Source organism: Agelaius phoeniceus, chromosome 10, assembly GCF_051311805.1.
Source record: "Agelaius phoeniceus isolate bAgePho1 chromosome 10, bAgePho1.hap1, whole genome shotgun sequence".
NCBI classification, from domain to species: domain Eukaryota; kingdom Metazoa; phylum Chordata; class Aves; order Passeriformes; family Icteridae; genus Agelaius; species Agelaius phoeniceus.
The window spans coordinates 8,045,157-8,061,499 of record NC_135274.1 but is presented as its reverse complement, the minus strand read 5'-3'; the positions used below and the strand labels follow the sequence as shown (position 1 = coordinate 8,061,499).

Below are 16,343 nucleotides of genomic sequence, written 5' to 3'. Positions count from 1 at the left end.
GGCAGGAGGGAGGGGGCAGGTGAGCTTCTGGGGTGGTCCTTGTGGCCTTGGGTGTCAGTGGTACCCTTGGGTCTTTTCCCTCTCTTTAGTGATATTTCATTTATTTGTCTCCACTTCTCTTTTTCTTATCCATTTGCTTAGGTTTGTATCTTTTTCTTCTTTTCCTTTTTTTAAGAAGAAATATTTTTTTCTGAGTCTTTGGTTAATATATTATTTTCAATTCACCTTATTATATTTTTCTGGGATGTTGTTTATGTACATTTTCAGTGCGCTTTTTCTGTGTTCGGTGTCAGTGGATGTGTCCTGCCATCTTCTTCTCTGTGTGGCATTTTGGGTTTTCCTGTTGACAATCAGTGTTTTATTCTGTGACTTCTTTGTGCTGTCATTACGCCTTTCTTCCTCTTGTTTTAAGTGTGTCTCCGAGGCTTCCTTTTCATTGCTTTCCATGTCGATTCTGCTGCTTGGTTTGTGCACTAGGCAAGGAGTCCCTGTGTTTCTGCCAGTGGCCGTGCCATGGTCTGGAATGCCCACTGCAAGATCCCATCCCACGTGCTCTGTAGGACAGCCCCAGGTGTTCATTTTCTTTTCCAATCCCACATCCTTTCCCTCTCTCCAGGCACATGCTGCCTGACCCATGGCCCCATGTCCCGCTATGGGCCACACCAGAGACACGGTTCCCTTCGCATGCAATCAGCCTGTTGGTGTCACACAGAGTCTTACCTCACCTAGCAGCGCATCAAGCTCCTCCCGGCTCAGCACAGGGTCACTGCCAAGGGCTCCATCCTCTGCCTGTGCATGGAGAGATGTCCTGTCAGCTCCCTTACTGTCCTCAGCCTGGTCACCTTTTGGTCAGGATTGCTACCCATGTTCAATCCCTCATCTGATGTGGGCCCAGCTCATGCTCCCCCAGTACAGCTTCACTAAGTTGCCTCCATATGGTGTCAGCCTGTCCCTCACCCTGCCTGACCCACCTCCACATTTCTGCTCCCCTTAGGCCCCACTTGTCCTCTCCCACCCCGCTCCTGGCAGTGCTTGTGCTGACCTTGGCTGCTGGAAGCAGGTGGTCTCCAGCTGCTGCAGTGGTGCCCAGACCTCCTGTGTCCAGGGTGCCCGTGCAGGACATGCACAGCTGTAGCCCCCTGGACCATCAGGGGAGACACGGACCATCAGGGGAGAGCCCTCCAGGGAGTAACTAAGGCTGGCATGTGGGGCATGATGGGGAGCTCACCTGGAGTCCCCAGTGGGAGCAGGACAGTGGTGGGGAGTGGGGATCCGGGCACAGCAGCGGCTGCAGACGCTCCCCTCCACTCCACCCTGCTGGGTTTCCCGCACTGCCTCCCCCAGGATCTCGGGGGGTCTCTCCACAGGCAAGTCTGCCTCCAGCAGCTGGCCTGGTTCAGTCACGTTCTCCACACAGGAGCCACATCGCCACGTCCCGCTGGAAGTGGGAGCAGAGCAGTGAGGGACGGCAGGGGGCACTGGCATCCCTGCGTGCCCTGGGACTCACCTGGGGACGTGGGGCAGTGGGGGCACCAGGCAGGCAAGGTGAAAGGCCCTGGGGCAGCCGTCACAGCAGATGAGCTCACCACCATCGCCGCATGCTGCACACTCATCCTCGTTCTCCTGCCCCCAGGGAAGTGGGCAGGGGGTCACTGCCACCCTCACAGGCTGAAGCCATGGCTGTGGCAAGGTCTTTCACCCCCCCTTGCCCTCTCCCCCTGCATCACCCACCCTGCACCAAACATACCAATCCTTTCAGGGTGGTAAAATTGCCTGTTTCTTGGGGATCATAACGCGGTGAACCCCCAGTAGCTGAACCCTGTGTTTCCTTTTTGTGGCCAAGGCAAATGGACATGCCAGGAGAACCCCAACAGTTCCTCCTGGAGGTGTACCAGGTGTCACATCCAGGGCTCACCTGGTGGGGCACAGGGTCCTGGCTGTAGACAGTGGCTGCTTGCAGCTGGCCCTGGGGGTGCAATTGGGGTTCCCTGTTCTGTTGGTGAGACAAGAAGGGGTTTTGAGAGGCACTGCTTGCACTGGGGGACACCCCCAGGCCATGGCTATGATGCCATGCAGGAACAACCCCCTGCCACAGCCTTGGCAGCTGCACAAGATGGGGTGAAAACTTGAGGGGGGTGTCTGTACACTTGGGCATGCCTTGGGCTGGGCAGGGGGCTTTAGGCTGTGGCTTCTGCTCCTGGTCTCTGGCTCCTCACAGGCAGTTGGGGTATATGGCTTGTCAGCTCTGCTGCCCGTCTTGGAGCTGTCTGCAAGAGAAGCCAGAGGCAGCTCCAGCTCCCCTTCCCCACCTCGCTGCGCCTGAGGGTGGCTCATGAATTTGGGGACTAAACTGGGCAGGAGGTGGCTGGGCTGGGCTGGGCTGGGCTCGTCTGTACTTACTTGGGTCCAGCACGTGTTTAATGAGGATGCCCTCGATGGCCCCACGGCTGACGGGCACCTCACCACCTGCCACAGCCACCGCTCTCTGCACCGAGGCAGCCACTGCCTGGAGAGCTGTGGGCAGGGGAGGGGTTCAGTGGGGTGGGTAGCCCCCTGCCCACGGCTGTGGGCAAACAGGGCACACAGGCAGAAACTGCCCTGGGGCTTTCGGCACTCACCGCTGGCACGAGAGGTGCGGGGGGTATCCGTGCCCTCCGGCTTCTTCACGGTCTTTGCCTTCACCAGGGGCCCTACAGCATTGTGAGGATGGGCATCAGGGGGCACGCCACAATACCTCGGGGGCAGCACTCTGCCCCATCTCCATCCTGCTCTGGGTCTCCATACCAGGACTGGCACTGTGCCGTGGAGCGGGCTGTGCCGCCCGGGCCTTGTCCCGCTCCTCAGGGGCTTTCCTCTTGCCTTGGGGTCTGTGTGGGGCCGGCGCTGTGGGGCTCGGGGAGAGACGCCTTCCACGGCGCTGCCGCCCCAGCTCCACCTCTGCAAGATTAACAGGGACTGGGAGAGGCACCAGCGCCCCGGCTGTCACCCCTGCCCACTGTCAACCCCCGGGGGTGCCCGTCCCAGCTGACCCCCACTACCTCTGGGGAAGGCGCCGCGGAGAGGCCGGAGCCGGGAGTACCGCTCCAGGTTGTAGTCCTTGAAGAGGACGGCCCAGAAGTCTCGGAGGGCGGCGGTGTCGCGGCCCAGCAGCCAGGTGAGCAGCGCGTGAAAAGCGCGGTGGGAGCCCTCCCGCTCCGCCCGGCTCAGCGTCTCCTGCCGGGCACAGCACGGCCAGGGCTGCCCTCCAGCCCGCCGAGCCCAGCCCCACAGCATGACCGGCCTGTCCTGCTCCGCAGCCTCACCTTGAAGATGTGGTCAGGGACGACATCGTGGTCAGCCAGGCCATGCAGTAGTGGGAAGACGTCGTCCACTGCCATGGCGATCTCGGTGCGGTGCAGCTTCAGCAGGCGCCGCAGGTCCCCGTCGCTGCCCGGGCCCGCCATGGCCGGGAACGCTGCCGGAGCCCTCAGCCGCGCGCGCCCTCCCCTTTAATACACCTCGGCCCAGCAGCAGAAACCTCGCTGGAGTCCCGCAGCCCCACTCACTTCTGTACGAGGCCGTAACCTGAGCCCGTCCCTCCCGGCGGGCGGCGGCGCTGGGCTTGTCCCCAGCTTGTCCCCACGGCCCAGCCCCAGGCTCGAGGTCCGGCACCTCCCCAGCTCCGGGCGGCAGCAGCCAGCGTGGGCTCGGCTGTGCCGCTAGTGAAGGACACCCAACACGCGGGGACCGCCCGGGGGGACCAGGGAGAGGGGCTCAGTGAGGTCCTGGTGAGGGACCCCCACCTCTCTCATATCTGCCCTCACCCAGGCGTCTCACAAAATTTCTGGACTTTCCGCAGTAGCTGCTTCTCTCATCCAGAAACTCGGCTGCAGGAGCATGTGGGAAGTAAGAGCCCAACAGCTGGGGGTGTGACAGCAACAAGAGAGTCAGGGTGTCCTAGAGTGTGTCCTGCCCCCACACTGCCCACTTCCCTTCCCAGCATCTCTCTTAGACAATGTGGTATGTCTCAAGATAGAAACACAGGGTACTGCAGGAGGAACTGTCTGGGTGCTCACATAATGAATGCATTCCACAGACAGAGGAGTCAAGATGTGAGTGATTTAGGGGTATGTTTGCCTGCAAAAGGATATAAAATGCTGCTGGAGACTGGGCCAATTCAGCAAATTGGTCTCCAGCAGGCAGCTTCTGTGGGGCAGCAGGAAGCTCTGACATACAAAGAAACTCCACAAAATGTGTGTTGGGGTACAACTGAGGATGCTGAACAAGCAAATGTCTTGCCAGAGCCATGGCAGTGCCACGAGTGCACCCAGGGGATACCTGGGCAGGTGCAGCCCACAGCTCTGTCAATACCCACTTCCCAAAACTGAGCATATGGAGCTGCAAAAAGCTTGGAGCCAGGGAGAAGCTGGCTCCTTGAAAGCATCTGGCATAGAAAAGTCTGGGGGCCTGGCTGCTCTGTACCAGGTAGCTGGGAAAGAGAAAGCTCAACAGCTCCTACCCCAAATCCCAGACGTTTGGATTTCCCCAGGATCAATTTCTAGCGTCCCTCCCTCTGGAGGTGTGTGTGGGCTGCCCAGCAGGCTCTGCCAGGGAGGCTGTGGCTGTGCAGAGCTGTCCCCAGGCCCTGGAGCTGAGCAGGACCAGAGCACTGTGCAAGAGGGGACGCTGCTGGGCAGCACAAGGGGATACAGGAACTTTCATTGCTATGTCTTAAAAGAATGGAGCAGTATCTGCTGGCTCCAAAACTGTGCCAGGAGGAAGCATCTGCTGTCAAGAAACTCAGGAAGAATAACAAGACAACACCCTTGGTGAGAGGAGGAAATACCCTTGCACGTGTCTGGTTAATAAATTAATGTGGTTGCCCTTGGAAAGGCTCGCCCTGCAGCTCCTTTCAGCATTCAGGGGGATTTTTCCTGTGGAGCCAGTGAGAACCATAGGATGGGGGTAGGGCAGCTGTCATGCTGGGTTCCTGTGCCCCACACCAGGATTTCTGTGCCCAGCTCTGCCACAGTGGGGATGGCTTCACCACCACCTGTGCCATGCATCCCCCCAGGGGAAAAAACGTGGATGTCAGGTGACACAGGAGGTTCATTTCCCCTCCTGGAGCTGTGCCCAAGCCTGGCCACTGGCGCTGAGCACAAGCACAGTTGTGACACAGCCTCACAGGTCTGCTCCTTTCTTCCCAGGATCACTTTTTCCCAGTATCCCACCTGCAGTGCCACAATTTATCACTGTCACCCTGTGTTAAGCTGTCTGGCACAGCTGGTCTAGGACGAGGCTCTGGCACTTCCCCCTGCCCACCCAGCTCCCTCCTGGGGAGGCACTGCCCAACACTCCATGAGCCATATGCCCACAGAGTTCAGCTTGGACTTGTCTTAAATTCCAGCTTTGTGACTCTTTCTGTGCTGAGTCACAGATGTTGTTTTCCACATCCAGCCCACTCAGTAGTGCCATGATTTGCATTTTGGGTTGTTTTTTTTGTGTTCCTTCCCCTTTCCGAGAGGGAGGGGAGGCAGAGCAGTGGCCAAGAGAGGCACATCCATGCTGGGAAATCAGGAGGGTGTTTCTGTACAACCTCACTCTGGCCGGCCTGGGCAGCTCTAAGAAATTTGTAAAGGCTGCAAAAAGGCATTTTTTGCCTGGAGCAGGCATGTGCCCTGCCTGGCTGTCAGGGCCCCAGGCTGGGGTGCAGGGCTTTCAGGATGCCCTTTCCTATTGTTCTCTCTGTAGAAGCCAGAAGGACTCAAGGGGTGGATTAAAATGTTCCTCCCCAAATACCCAGTAAAATCAGTGACTCAGCATCCAGCACAAGTATTTGTAGGCCCTGGGATGCACCTTGATTTCCTCCTGCAAAAGCCATTGATGCAAACATGCCCCTTCCTCCTTTCCAATTCCCCTTCCTTGCTGAAGTCCTGTGGTGCAAACCATCTCTGTGTGTCCCTTGGGCACAACTGCCCCTCACTCATCTCAAACGTCCCTGAACCACAGTCAGGAGGGAACAGGCAGCAGTGGAATACTCATGCATGGGATCACACCAGGAAGGCAGGGAGGCCCCACCTTAGTCTCTGATTCCAATCCCACCACGCCTGAGGCACACGGAGTCCTCATGAAACACTGCAACCATGTGCAGAGATTTTATTCCTCTCCCCTTACCTTCAGCTGCTCCAGATTCCAGCATCTTTGAAAAAAAGGGCTCCATGTGGGCCCCTGTGCCAGATTCCCATTTCTTGCAGCTTCCCTACCACCGCCCCACACGGTCTGGACAGGAGCAGCTCCACCTGCATGCATCCCAGCTGCTCCTGCAAGGGCCTGGGAAGGAGAGCTGAAGCAGAAAAGATTTACTTTCGCTTCAGTTTCCTCTTTCCTCCCCCTTTAGAAAGAAGAAACAAAAGCCCAGAGGTATGTTATATTAATTTATTTGGGACACACCAAAAAGGAAAGTCAACAACTGTTAACGTACAAAAGTACAGAATCCTGGGACAAGATTTACTGTCCTGATTAAAAAGGCACCATGGTCCCAAAGAAGAGTAATCAGAATACCAGAATACATGATTTAGAAATTTTACCCCTGTTGCAGCAGAAACAGAGCCAGGCTTTGGCTCTATCCACAGTCAAACCCAGTAAAAAAAACCCAAATATGATTTTAATATGATAAACTCTGCTCAGCCTGTACAGGATGTCGTGAAAAGAATCACAGCCTAGAAGTTGGTCAGATTTTTTTTGTCTTATTTTGAAACAGCGAAGGTGATTAATCACTAAATAGGTAACAAGGAAGACAGCAGAATGCTGACACCTGCCCTTGACTTTCCCTCAGACACGTCAGTTCAACTGAGACCAGCACGCTGAGTGTGGGGCTTCTGAATGAAATGTAATTCCCTGTGGTAGACAGGAAGTCAAATTTGACAACCTTAATTTCCCTGAATCCCTGAAAATCATAAAGCACTATACAGCTGTGTTCCATATCCAAGCCAACCCAAATGGATTTGCTTTACACACAAGCATTTATACTGTCAGCTATATCTGTAATAAAAAGGGGACTTACAGCAGTTATTAAAAAACTTCTACTTTGGCGAGGTCCGAGCTTGGCTATATTCCCTGCTGAAACAGAGCTGCTGGTGTAGAGACCCAGTGAGAGGCTCAATCCAGCACCTCCGGGCTGGAAGGCAAATAGTTTAAACGTGACATAATTTGCATGGGGAGGTCAGTGAAGCATGTCAGAGAGAGGAGATGGAGGGAGGCTGCAAAGCCTCAGGCAGCGGAGGCTCAAGGGTGCTGCTACCAAACCTGTAAAACTACGAGTGGTGCAGAGCACGCGGCGGGCACTAAATACTTTGGAGCGACTTACCATGAAGAGCTTGTCAGAGACACAGAGCAAGGACCCTTGTAAGGAGCACGGTCCCTGAGAAGGGACACACGGCTCACAGCCAGAGAGATCTGTGCCAGGTGGCTGAGGCTGGAGCCTGCCTGGGCAGCCCGGCCGGGGCCGCCGTGTCCCAGGGGACCAGCAGCTGCTCCGTGTTTCATTCCTCCTTTGGCACAGGACTTCAAAGCAGTCCAAGGACTGATTCATCAAAAGTAAATGAACTGTCAAAATTATTCGTACATGCATTTATTGTTAAAGGGAGCAAAAGCCAAAGAATGAAAGAGCACGAGTTAATGTCAGTAAACAATGTGCAGGACGGAGAGGAAAGAAACGGGGAAAAGCTGAGATACTGGAGTGGGGAAACCAACATTCACACTGGAAGGTAAATTTTAAAACCAGGCAAGTTTGCGCTCTTTCTACCACAGATCTTTTGTGGACAAATAGAGACTTGGGAGTTTTCAGTGTGGTCTGGCAAGGTTTGGGCATCTCACCAGAGAGATCTCCAGCACTGGGTTTCACTGGAAGTTCAAGTCTCTCACCTTTAAAAACCAGTAAAGCAACTCTTAACTAAAAAGGTCACAGATAGTCACTGCTCAGGATGTACGTGGGCAAGAGGGTCACGCTTTGTTCAAACAACCTCCGGGTGGAAAACTACCATCTCCCCCCTGCTGGTCTACAGACACCACCTCGGGGGTGGAAGAGCAAGCCCAGATGTCGGTGCCTGCTGCTGTGAACACCACAGCTACACCTGGGAAGGCTTATTCTTCCCTATGTCCTAAAAAGGCAGTATAGCAGTTTATAAAATTACTCTCATCTTAAAACTAAATAATGCAATTTGCATTTTCTCCTATGTTAACCCCCTCCCCCCCAAAGATAAAACATTACCACTTCATTTAGGATTCACACCCCAGATCCTAGATTAGGGACTTCATGATAAAACTCATCCAGTTACGGGAAGGTTTATCCTGATCAAGGAAACGTTGGTAAAATAGAATCTAGAATAAACATTCAGAATCACCAATGCTTTAACAGCCAAAGCACTCCACTCCATTGTCTTCTGCTCTCTGCCTGCTCCTCAAGCAGGAGAGCAGTCCCTTCCCAAAAGCACAGCATGCCTCTCCGGGGCTGGTGACACACGCTGCAAACCCACTTCCTTCCTGGCAGAAACGCCAGCTCCCGCAGGAAGAGGCCAAGCATCTTTCACCCCCACTGCAGCCAGGGCTCTTCAGCACAGGGATTTTCTGTTAGCAACAAGTCCAAGTTACCACCCTGCAGTAAATCCATGTCCTGATTCATGCTGTTAGGCCACCACTGGCTCAGAAATGTTGAGAGACTTCCAAACCCCACGGATGCAGACAGGACCTTGGAAGAAGAGGCTTACGTGCTACGTAACCTTGGATCATCCTCTGCATCTGAGCCTTGGCATTGCTGGCTGCTGACAGCTCATCCTTCCAAATCCATATGGTTTAGTCCTTGCTGTCATTGTCACCATCCCAGCCCTCTTCCCTGGAGGCAGCATGTTCCTGAGCTCTGGCTTGAGGATCTACAACAATCACTTCCAATGAATGGTGGGATTTCAAACTTGCCTAATGTGTGCATTGCCACCTTGTACTCCAGCAGCTCTGCCCGCTCTCGGCGGCGGGCGCTAGCAGTTTTTCACCTTTTCCACAGTCTCGTAGAAGCCAGGCCTGACCCTGCGGATGCTCATCCGTATGTGCTCGCCCTCCAGGGGCAGGTCAGTGCCGGCGGTGGCGGCGGCGGTGCAGCGGCGCTTCCGCCGGCCCCGCAGCGAGAAGGCCGGGGCGCCGCCGTTCTCCTCCTCCACAGGGTACAGCTCGTCCACGCTTGTGCCCTCATCCGACTGCTCCTCGCCCTTGTACTTCATCTCCTTTGCCTTGCTGCTCTCCTTCTCTTCCCTGGCGAGCTTCCTGAAGTGCTCCAGACACTGTATCTTCTGCCTTCTCTCCATCATCTTCAGCTCCTGCTTCTCTGTGAAATCTTCGTAGTACATTTTTCTCTCATTCCTCTGATCTTCCAGAAACTTCCACTCGATGCTGGTCATTTTTATCCCACTGTACTCCTCCAGTTTATCCCTCATCTGTGCGTCTGCACAAAACACGTCAAAGAGCTTCTCCGAACTCTCATTGAATCTGTCGGCTCGCTCAGAAAAAGCCTGGTTCTGTCTCTGCTTCCTGGTCTGGTACAATCGAGTGAACTCCTCGTACATTTTGAGGATGAGTTTCTTTATGTTCTGCGTGGCAATGGTGTGCAGGTTGCAGACCAGCCAGTGCTCCTGCAGGTGCTCTGCGAGCAGTTGGGCCGCATCCTCCTTGGAGCGCTGGGCCTGGCCGGCCCTCTTGGGCTGCAGCAGGTACAGCATGTTCTGCACCACATCCTTCTTGGTGGGCAGCACCCCCTGCGCGAAGCCCGACGACTCCACGTACTCCACAGTCCCCAGGGTCTTCCGTGCCCTCACCTCGGTGTCCAGTGATTCCATCACTGCTCGATAGTTCTGTGGTTACGACATAATCTGAAAGACGGGAGGAAAAGAGAGGAATGTGTCAAACGAGGCAGTTTTTTCCACGCAGCAGAAACAAGCCGATGTAAGCCGTGCTGAGGCCAATGGGACGCGGGGCTTTGCGGCGCTCCGCCGCTGTTGGACGGCTGCGTTAGCCCAGCCCATCCCAGCCCCTGTTCCGCGAGCCTATCGCTCCTCGGAGCGGCTCCCAGAACCTAATACGGCGCGTCTGCGTGCGGGAATTCGGCTTTAATTGAGTTTTGCACTTCGCCTTGGCAATTACAGCGAGGAAGGCAGGCCGGAGCCACAGCGCCAGCCCGGCCGTGCCCTACCCCGGCTCCGCCCGCCTGACCCCGCCACAGCGCCCGAACCGCCCGCTCCCCACCCCCCTGGCCCTGAGCATGGCCCGCACCCCCTCAACCCCCCCGGGGCGCGGAGCCGCGAGGCACGGCCGCCTCGGGCGCATCCCCGGGCAGCTCCCGCGGCTCGGCCCCGCACCGGCCGCGGCATGCGGGGCCGCCTCCGCCCTGCGGCGCTGAGTCACGGCGCGGCGGGCCCCGGGCGCCACCCACGCCAGCCCCGTGCGAAGGTCGTCGCCGCTCGCCCCGGCGCCCCCCGCCCGGCGCTCACCGGCATCGCGCGGAGCGCGGCGCGGAGCTTGCGCGGGGCGCGGCACGGGAACCGCACCGACGGTGCCGCCGCCATCTTGACGAGGGGAAGCGCCGCCGCTCCCTGGCCTTGCGTCCGTCCCGGAAGTACCGCCCACCCCCGCGCGCCGGAAGCGCAATGCTCGCGAGCCACGCCCATTCCGTCTCGGGCCGCGCGTGAGCAGCGCGTGAGTGACACTGCCGCGACGCGAGGGGGGGAAAGGGGGACGGGGGGCTCGCGTACCGCCCGCCGCGGGCAACGGGAGCCGCGTGCGCTCGCGGGGCCCCGCCAAGGGGCGGGCGGCAGCGGATTGGGCGGTGCGGCCGGGGGAGCGGGGTGACGGAGCCCTTACTGCGGGGCAGCTGATTGGTCAGTGCCCTGAGGGGGCCCCGGCCAGGGAGCTGATTGGCGGATGCCTTGGCTGTGGGGCAGGCAGGAGGGAGCTGATTGGTGGGTGCCTGGGCTGTGGGGCAGGCGGGCGGGAGGGTGATTGGTCGGTGCCTAGGCTGTGGGGCAGGCGGGCGGGAGGGTGATGAGTGGTTGTGGTGCCCCAGGCAGGGCAGGTGCCTGGTCCCCCATGGGCAGCCACATGTCTATAACCCCCGATGCCAGGTTGGTGACGGCAGCCAGACGGTGACAGTGACAGTGACAGCAGTGATGGGCACAGGGACAGAGCCGGCGGAGGCGCAGTGTGACTCATTGGAGGGGTGAGGCCCTGCCCTGCCCCATGCTCCCCCCTGTGCCCCCCAGCACCGCTAATCTGCCCCTGCCCCTACAGGAGGATCTACCTGGATTACAATGCCACCACCCCCCTGGCCCCCGAGGTGTCCCAGGTTGTGTGGGATGCCATGTGCCAGGCCTGGGGCAACCCCAGCAGCTCCCACCCCGCAGGTAGGGATCAGGATGGGCCATGTTCCCTCCTCGGGCTGGCCCCTGTGGTGACAGGAACCCACGGGAGCTGCTAGATCTGGTCCTGCAGGCAGCAAGGCAAAGGAGCTCATCAGCAGTGCACGGGAGAGCCTGGCCAAGATGCTGGGAGGCCGCCCCGAGGACATCGTCTTCACCTCAGGGGGCACGGAGGTGGGAGCAGGGGCGCCCCCTTCCTGGGAATCCCTGCCCACCACCCCTCTCTAGCAAGTAGCGATGAGGAGGGTAGGGGTGAAGGGCACTGTGCTCCTTCTAAGCCTCCATTTTCCCTCTCCTTCCCTCCTTCAGGCAAACAACATGGTGATCCACACTGCCTGCAGGCACTATCAGAACAGCCAACGTGGGATGGGGGACAGCCGGGGCATACCACACGTTGTGACATCGAGCGTGGAGCACGACTCCATCCGCCTGCCACTGGAGCAGCTGGGGAAGGAGGGCCTGGCAGGTGAGTGGCACTGGCACAGATGAGGTTTGAATGGGGGACTTGTCTCTGCTGGTGTTTTTGGAGGAGGGCAAGATCCTGCATGCTCTGTGATGTTCCACTTTCTCCCCCTGGGACGGGCACCATTTCCCCCTGTGGTTGCTCATGTTGCCCCGCCTGGATGTGTCACCTCCCTGCTCTATGCCTGTGCTCCCACCACCCACACACTCCTGCCCTGCTCAGTAGGGCCTATGCAGCCCCAAGCGCTCACAGCCTACCCAGCCAGCCTCAGGCCTTGTCTCCTGGCCTGCAGAAGCCACCTTTGTGCCTGTGTCCCCACGGAGCGGGCAGGCAGAGGTGGACGATGTCCTGGCCGCCATCCAGCCAAACACCTGCCTGGTGTCCCTCATGCTGGCCAATAATGAGACCGGGGTGATCATGGTGAGTGTGGGCAGAGAGGGGGATGGGGCAGAGATACCCTACAAAGAGGAGGTAACAGGGGAGCAGAAGGGATGCAGCCCCTCGTCCCTGCCACCAGCCCGTCGCAGAGCTGAGCCAGCGCGTCAGTGCCCTCAACCGGCGCCGAGCAGCGCAGGGCCTGCCCCGGATCCTGGTGCACACGGATGCAGCACAGATGATTGGCAAGGGGCGCGTGGACGTGCAGGAGCTGGGCGTGGACTACTTGACCATCGTGGGACACAAGGTGTGGCCCTGCTCTTGTAGCTGCTGATCACCCTGTGTTACATCTCTGCTGGGCTGCCAGGGGGACTTTGGGTGCCTCACACAGCTTGGTACCTCACCAAAGTTCTGCTGGGTGGTGCTCTGCAGACAGACTTCACTCCTGTGGAACATGTCTGGGCTGGGGGGCAGGAGACAGCATGGGGAGTGGCTCTGTAATGCCTTGTGCCTGTGCAGTGGGCAGGGGCCAGCACTGGAGGGCACTCAGATTTGGGCAGGAAGCACTGTCAGTGCTGTCAGTGTCCCCAGGGTCACTGTGGCTGTCCCCACAGTTCCATGGCCCAAGGATTGGAGCGCTGTACATCCGCAGCCCCGGCACTGCCACCCCGCTGCACCCCATGCTCTTTGGAGGGGGACAGGAGAGGAGTTTCCGGCCAGGGTAAGGGGGCAGGTGGTTACCTGGAGAGCTGGCCCCCTGGCTGGTGGCCAGGCCACGTGGGCTGTCTTGTCTGAGCTGAGGTGGCAGCTGTGTCACCTGCCAGCCCTGGGGCGAGCAACCCAGCACAGCAGGGAAATGGATCCGTGCATGGAAACTCCCTGGACCTCAGGCTTTGCCAAGGGTGTAACAGGGTGGAACTGCCTCCTTCTGAACCAACTCAGAGAGGTGCCCAGGAGCCCTTGCCAGTAATGAGGGGTCCCATGAGGGAATGTCTGTGTCTCAGGGTTGGGTTTCTGGTCAGGAGAAATAACTCACTGGTCCCTGTTCCCTTCTAGCACTGAGAACACCCCGATGATTGCCGGCCTTGGCCAGGTCAGTTGGGATGGTCAGGGGTGAGTGGTGCAGAGCCAGCACAGAGACAGCCACTTGTGCTGCCTGGTCATCAGAAGGGACAAACTTGGGACATGTGGGAGGGAGGGTGAGCTTGGAAAGGTGGTGGGCTTTCTGATGCCAGTTGAAGGAGGTGCTTTGGCACGCTTGCTGAGGGTTTGCAGCCCTGACAGTCACCCAGCTCACATGGCACAGGGCACTGAGAGGGGACACAGGGGACCTGGCACTGCAGAGGCTGTTCCAGGCTGGGCTCACATCCCAGGGACCATGCACAGAGGGAGAGTTCCAAGGGTCACTGGTGGAGCCTGTCTGTGTGTTCTCAGGCTGCAGAGTTAGTGAACAGGAACTGGGAGGCCTATGAGGCTCATATGCGGGATGTCCGGGATTACCTGGAGGCCACGCTGGAGGTGAGCACATCTGGTCCCTCCCCACAGTCTCAGGCTGCAGGGTGTGGGGCCTGGAGCAGGGTGGATATGTCCCTCTGGCCCTGCCCACCCCCTCATAAGGACAGAGCTGCTTGGAAACCCAGAGAGGTTCACAGCCCTCTGATTTCTCTAGGCCTCCTTTGGGAAGCAGAGGATTCGCTTCAACAGTCACTTTAAGGGCTCCAAGCGACTCTGCAACACCTGCAATTTCTCCATCCTGGGCCCAGGCCTTCAAGGTAGCTCTTACCCTACCTCTGTCCCGTGATTGTTACACAGAGCCAAGCACCTGCCCCTCACAGCACCTGTGGCTGAGGCTGGTGGGCATTTGGCATGGCTCAGGCAGGGAGGTGAGGCAGGAGTAGCCCTGGAGGGAGCCTTGGCACTGGGAGAGCTGTGCTTGTGTTGCTTGTGCTGCAGGACGGAGGGTGCTGGCTCACTGCAAGGTACTCCTCGCCAGCGTCGGGGCTGCCTGCCACTCTGAGAAGGGGGATCGGTGAGCAGATGATTTTCCAGCCCCTGGGGCACTTCCCAGAGGACAGGAGTTGGGAGGGATGGAAACAGGACAGGGAAAGGGACAGTGGGTGGCTTGGGCAGCATCACCTGGAATAAAGAGAGTACAGAGCTCCTCCTTCCAGAGGAGCTGAAGGGCTGTGAAGGGGATTTTTGCAGGAGACACAGCTGGAGTGCTGGATTTCTGCTTGGAAGGAGTTTGTCCCTCCCAGCTTTGGTTATCCAGCTTTTAAACTCCTGGCACTACCAGAAGAGAGCCTGCCTTGTGTCTTTGTGTGCCTGGCTCACCTGCTCCAGCCCTGCTTGGGTGTCTGGATGGCTCCTTTAGGGGATATGGGGACTGTGGGTGCTTTTGGCCTGGTCTAGAGCAATGCCCTCTGGATGTGGCAGAGCTGCCAACCCACAGGGACATGGAACAGGCTCTTCTTAGAAGAGCCAGATCTCCCTTAGGGCAACAAGCCTAGTGGGATTGGGTGCCCCTGGAAAGCAAACGGGGCTGTGCAGGGGACAGATACCTGGAGTGTATCTGCAAATGTGATTGCTCCTGTGGCTCAGTGAGGCTCCCTGCTGATGTGTGGGGCTTCCTCAGCCTTCCAGTCCAACCTCCTGCTCCTGGCTGTGTTGCAGGCCCTCCCCAGTGCTGCTGAGCTGTGGGATTCCCGCAGAGGTGGCGCAGAACGCGCTGCGGCTGAGCGTGGGGCGCGGCACCACCCGGGCAGACGTGGACAGGGCTGTGCAGGACCTCGTGCGGGCTGTGGAGCAGCTGGAGCGGGACCAGGCCCCATAGAGCCCTGAACTGCTGATGGACACCACTCAGGTTCTTGGGGTGGGCCCCTGGGTGCCAGCCTGGGCTCAGGGGTGGCAGGAGGAGGTTCTGAGGAGGGGGCTTGGCTGCTTTGGGGCTGGGGCAAGACTCAGCCCTGCTGTACACTGGAGGCTTTTGCAGAGTCATGTTGCCCAGTGCCCCTGGCTGGCCAGATGTATCTAGCTGGTGCTTGCACATGTATGTGTTGGCACAGCTGAGCCTTAGAGCTCGAGTCCCTGCAGAGGGACAGGCGTGGAAGCCATGGAAGGAGGAGCCTCATGACCTGGTTGCTTTCCACAAAGGAAGCTTTCCTGCTGCCTGAGCAGCCAGAGGAAGAAAGACCATCTGCCCCAGAGTGAAATGAGGAATTGATAGAAGCACAGCAGGATTCTGGGCTGGGAACTGCTCTGCCCTAAGCTGTCAAAGGGATTTCTGGCTGGGCAGAGCTTTCCCAGCACTGCTTTGCTTTACCTGCTCCCCTTTTATTCTTGTCCTTCCTACAGGGTGCAGAGCTCCTGTTGCCAGCTCCACCTGCTCCCAAGGAAACGGTTCTCGGGGCAGCTGTGACTGTGCCAGCACCTGAGGGACCCCTGCATGGCCCAGGGGCTCTCTGGCATCACCATCACTGGAGGACACAAGTGTCACATGGATCAGGAGCATTGCCATCTGGGCTGGCTGATGTCAGGGAACTTGATCTCCCGAAGTATTCATAGGAATAAAAGTAATTGCTGCTTCTTTTCACAAGTAAAATGTATTTTCTATGGGGGGAAGCTGGACTGGTTGGAGCCACCTGAGTGGTGCCTTTTCCCTCAGAAAATGCTCATGTCACAGAACAGAGGCACAGGCAGCTGGAGTGGGAGGTGCCTGCAGGGCCTGGTTGGCACAGAGCCCATGGACACAGGTGGTGGCCTTTCTCTTTACAGCCACACATTAGAATGGCCAGGAATACTATTGGGGCTCATAGAACCCTGGGACTCTTGGTGAACAATGTCTTCCTGGAGTTTTTGGACCCAGGCACCATGAGTGGCAGTCACTGATGCTGCCAGGCTGGTCAGTATTACCATGCTGCTCACACCTCCATCTCAAATGCATTTTTTTATTTCTCCATTTTTTACGCTCCCTTGGATAATATTCCAAACATCCTTTAGAAAATATGGTTCCATAGAAGGGATTTTGGTCTGCTTCAGGGCTAGATCTTTAATCTGTCATGGACCTTATA

General features: G+C 57.8%; 3 protein-coding genes across 10 annotated transcripts; 1 reads left to right on the top strand and 2 right to left on the bottom strand.

Moving 5' to 3' along the window:
• Positions 1–86: 86 nt before the first annotated feature.
• Positions 87–3,894, bottom strand: AIRE (autoimmune regulator). 3 transcript variants are annotated; one of them, XM_077183780.1, is made up of 12 exons: positions 3,303–3,894; positions 3,039–3,213; positions 2,785–2,955; positions 2,619–2,690; positions 2,401–2,514; positions 2,158–2,267; positions 1,916–1,993; positions 1,508–1,623; positions 1,229–1,438; positions 1,043–1,139; positions 721–789; positions 87–554 (listed from the first exon to the last, which is right to left on the bottom strand). In XM_077183780.1, the coding sequence occupies exons 1-12, from the start codon at positions 3,441–3,443 to the stop codon at positions 474–476; spliced, it is 1,434 nt and encodes a 477-aa protein (XP_077039895.1). In that variant the 5' UTR covers positions 3,444–3,894; the 3' UTR covers positions 87–473. The 3 variants fall into 3 exon arrangements, with proteins under 3 accessions (XP_077039895.1, XP_077039896.1, XP_077039897.1); XM_077183781.1 differs by having other exon boundaries at positions 1,508–1,620; XM_077183782.1 differs by having other exon boundaries at positions 2,785–2,937.
• Positions 3,895–6,400: 2,506 nt separating this feature from the next.
• LOC129124196 (uncharacterized) lies at positions 6,401–10,652 on the bottom strand. Its single transcript, XM_054638983.2, has 2 exons — positions 10,512–10,652; positions 6,401–9,893 (listed from the first exon to the last, which is right to left on the bottom strand). The coding sequence occupies exon 2, from the start codon at positions 9,858–9,860 to the stop codon at positions 9,009–9,011; it is 852 nt and encodes a 283-aa protein (XP_054494958.1). The 5' UTR covers positions 9,861–9,893; positions 10,512–10,652; the 3' UTR covers positions 6,401–9,008.
• Positions 10,350–15,859, top strand: SCLY (selenocysteine lyase). Of its 6 annotated transcripts, none has more exons than XM_077183774.1 (14): positions 10,369–10,716; positions 11,142–11,236; positions 11,308–11,420; positions 11,509–11,609; positions 11,745–11,901; positions 12,191–12,318; positions 12,416–12,580; positions 12,888–12,994; positions 13,330–13,366; positions 13,708–13,791; positions 13,943–14,045; positions 14,227–14,302; positions 14,947–15,145; positions 15,628–15,859. In XM_077183774.1, the coding sequence occupies exons 1-13, from the start codon at positions 10,390–10,392 to the stop codon at positions 15,104–15,106; spliced, it is 1,653 nt and encodes a 550-aa protein (XP_077039889.1). In that variant the 5' UTR covers positions 10,369–10,389; the 3' UTR covers positions 15,107–15,145; positions 15,628–15,859. The 6 variants fall into 6 exon arrangements, with proteins under 6 accessions (XP_077039891.1, XP_077039890.1, XP_077039889.1 ...); XM_077183773.1 differs by having other exon boundaries at positions 10,375–10,716; positions 14,947–15,136; XM_077183777.1 differs by lacking the exon at positions 10,369–10,716 and adding an exon at positions 10,781–10,898 and having other exon boundaries at positions 14,947–15,136.
• Positions 15,860–16,343: the final 484 nt, after the last annotated feature.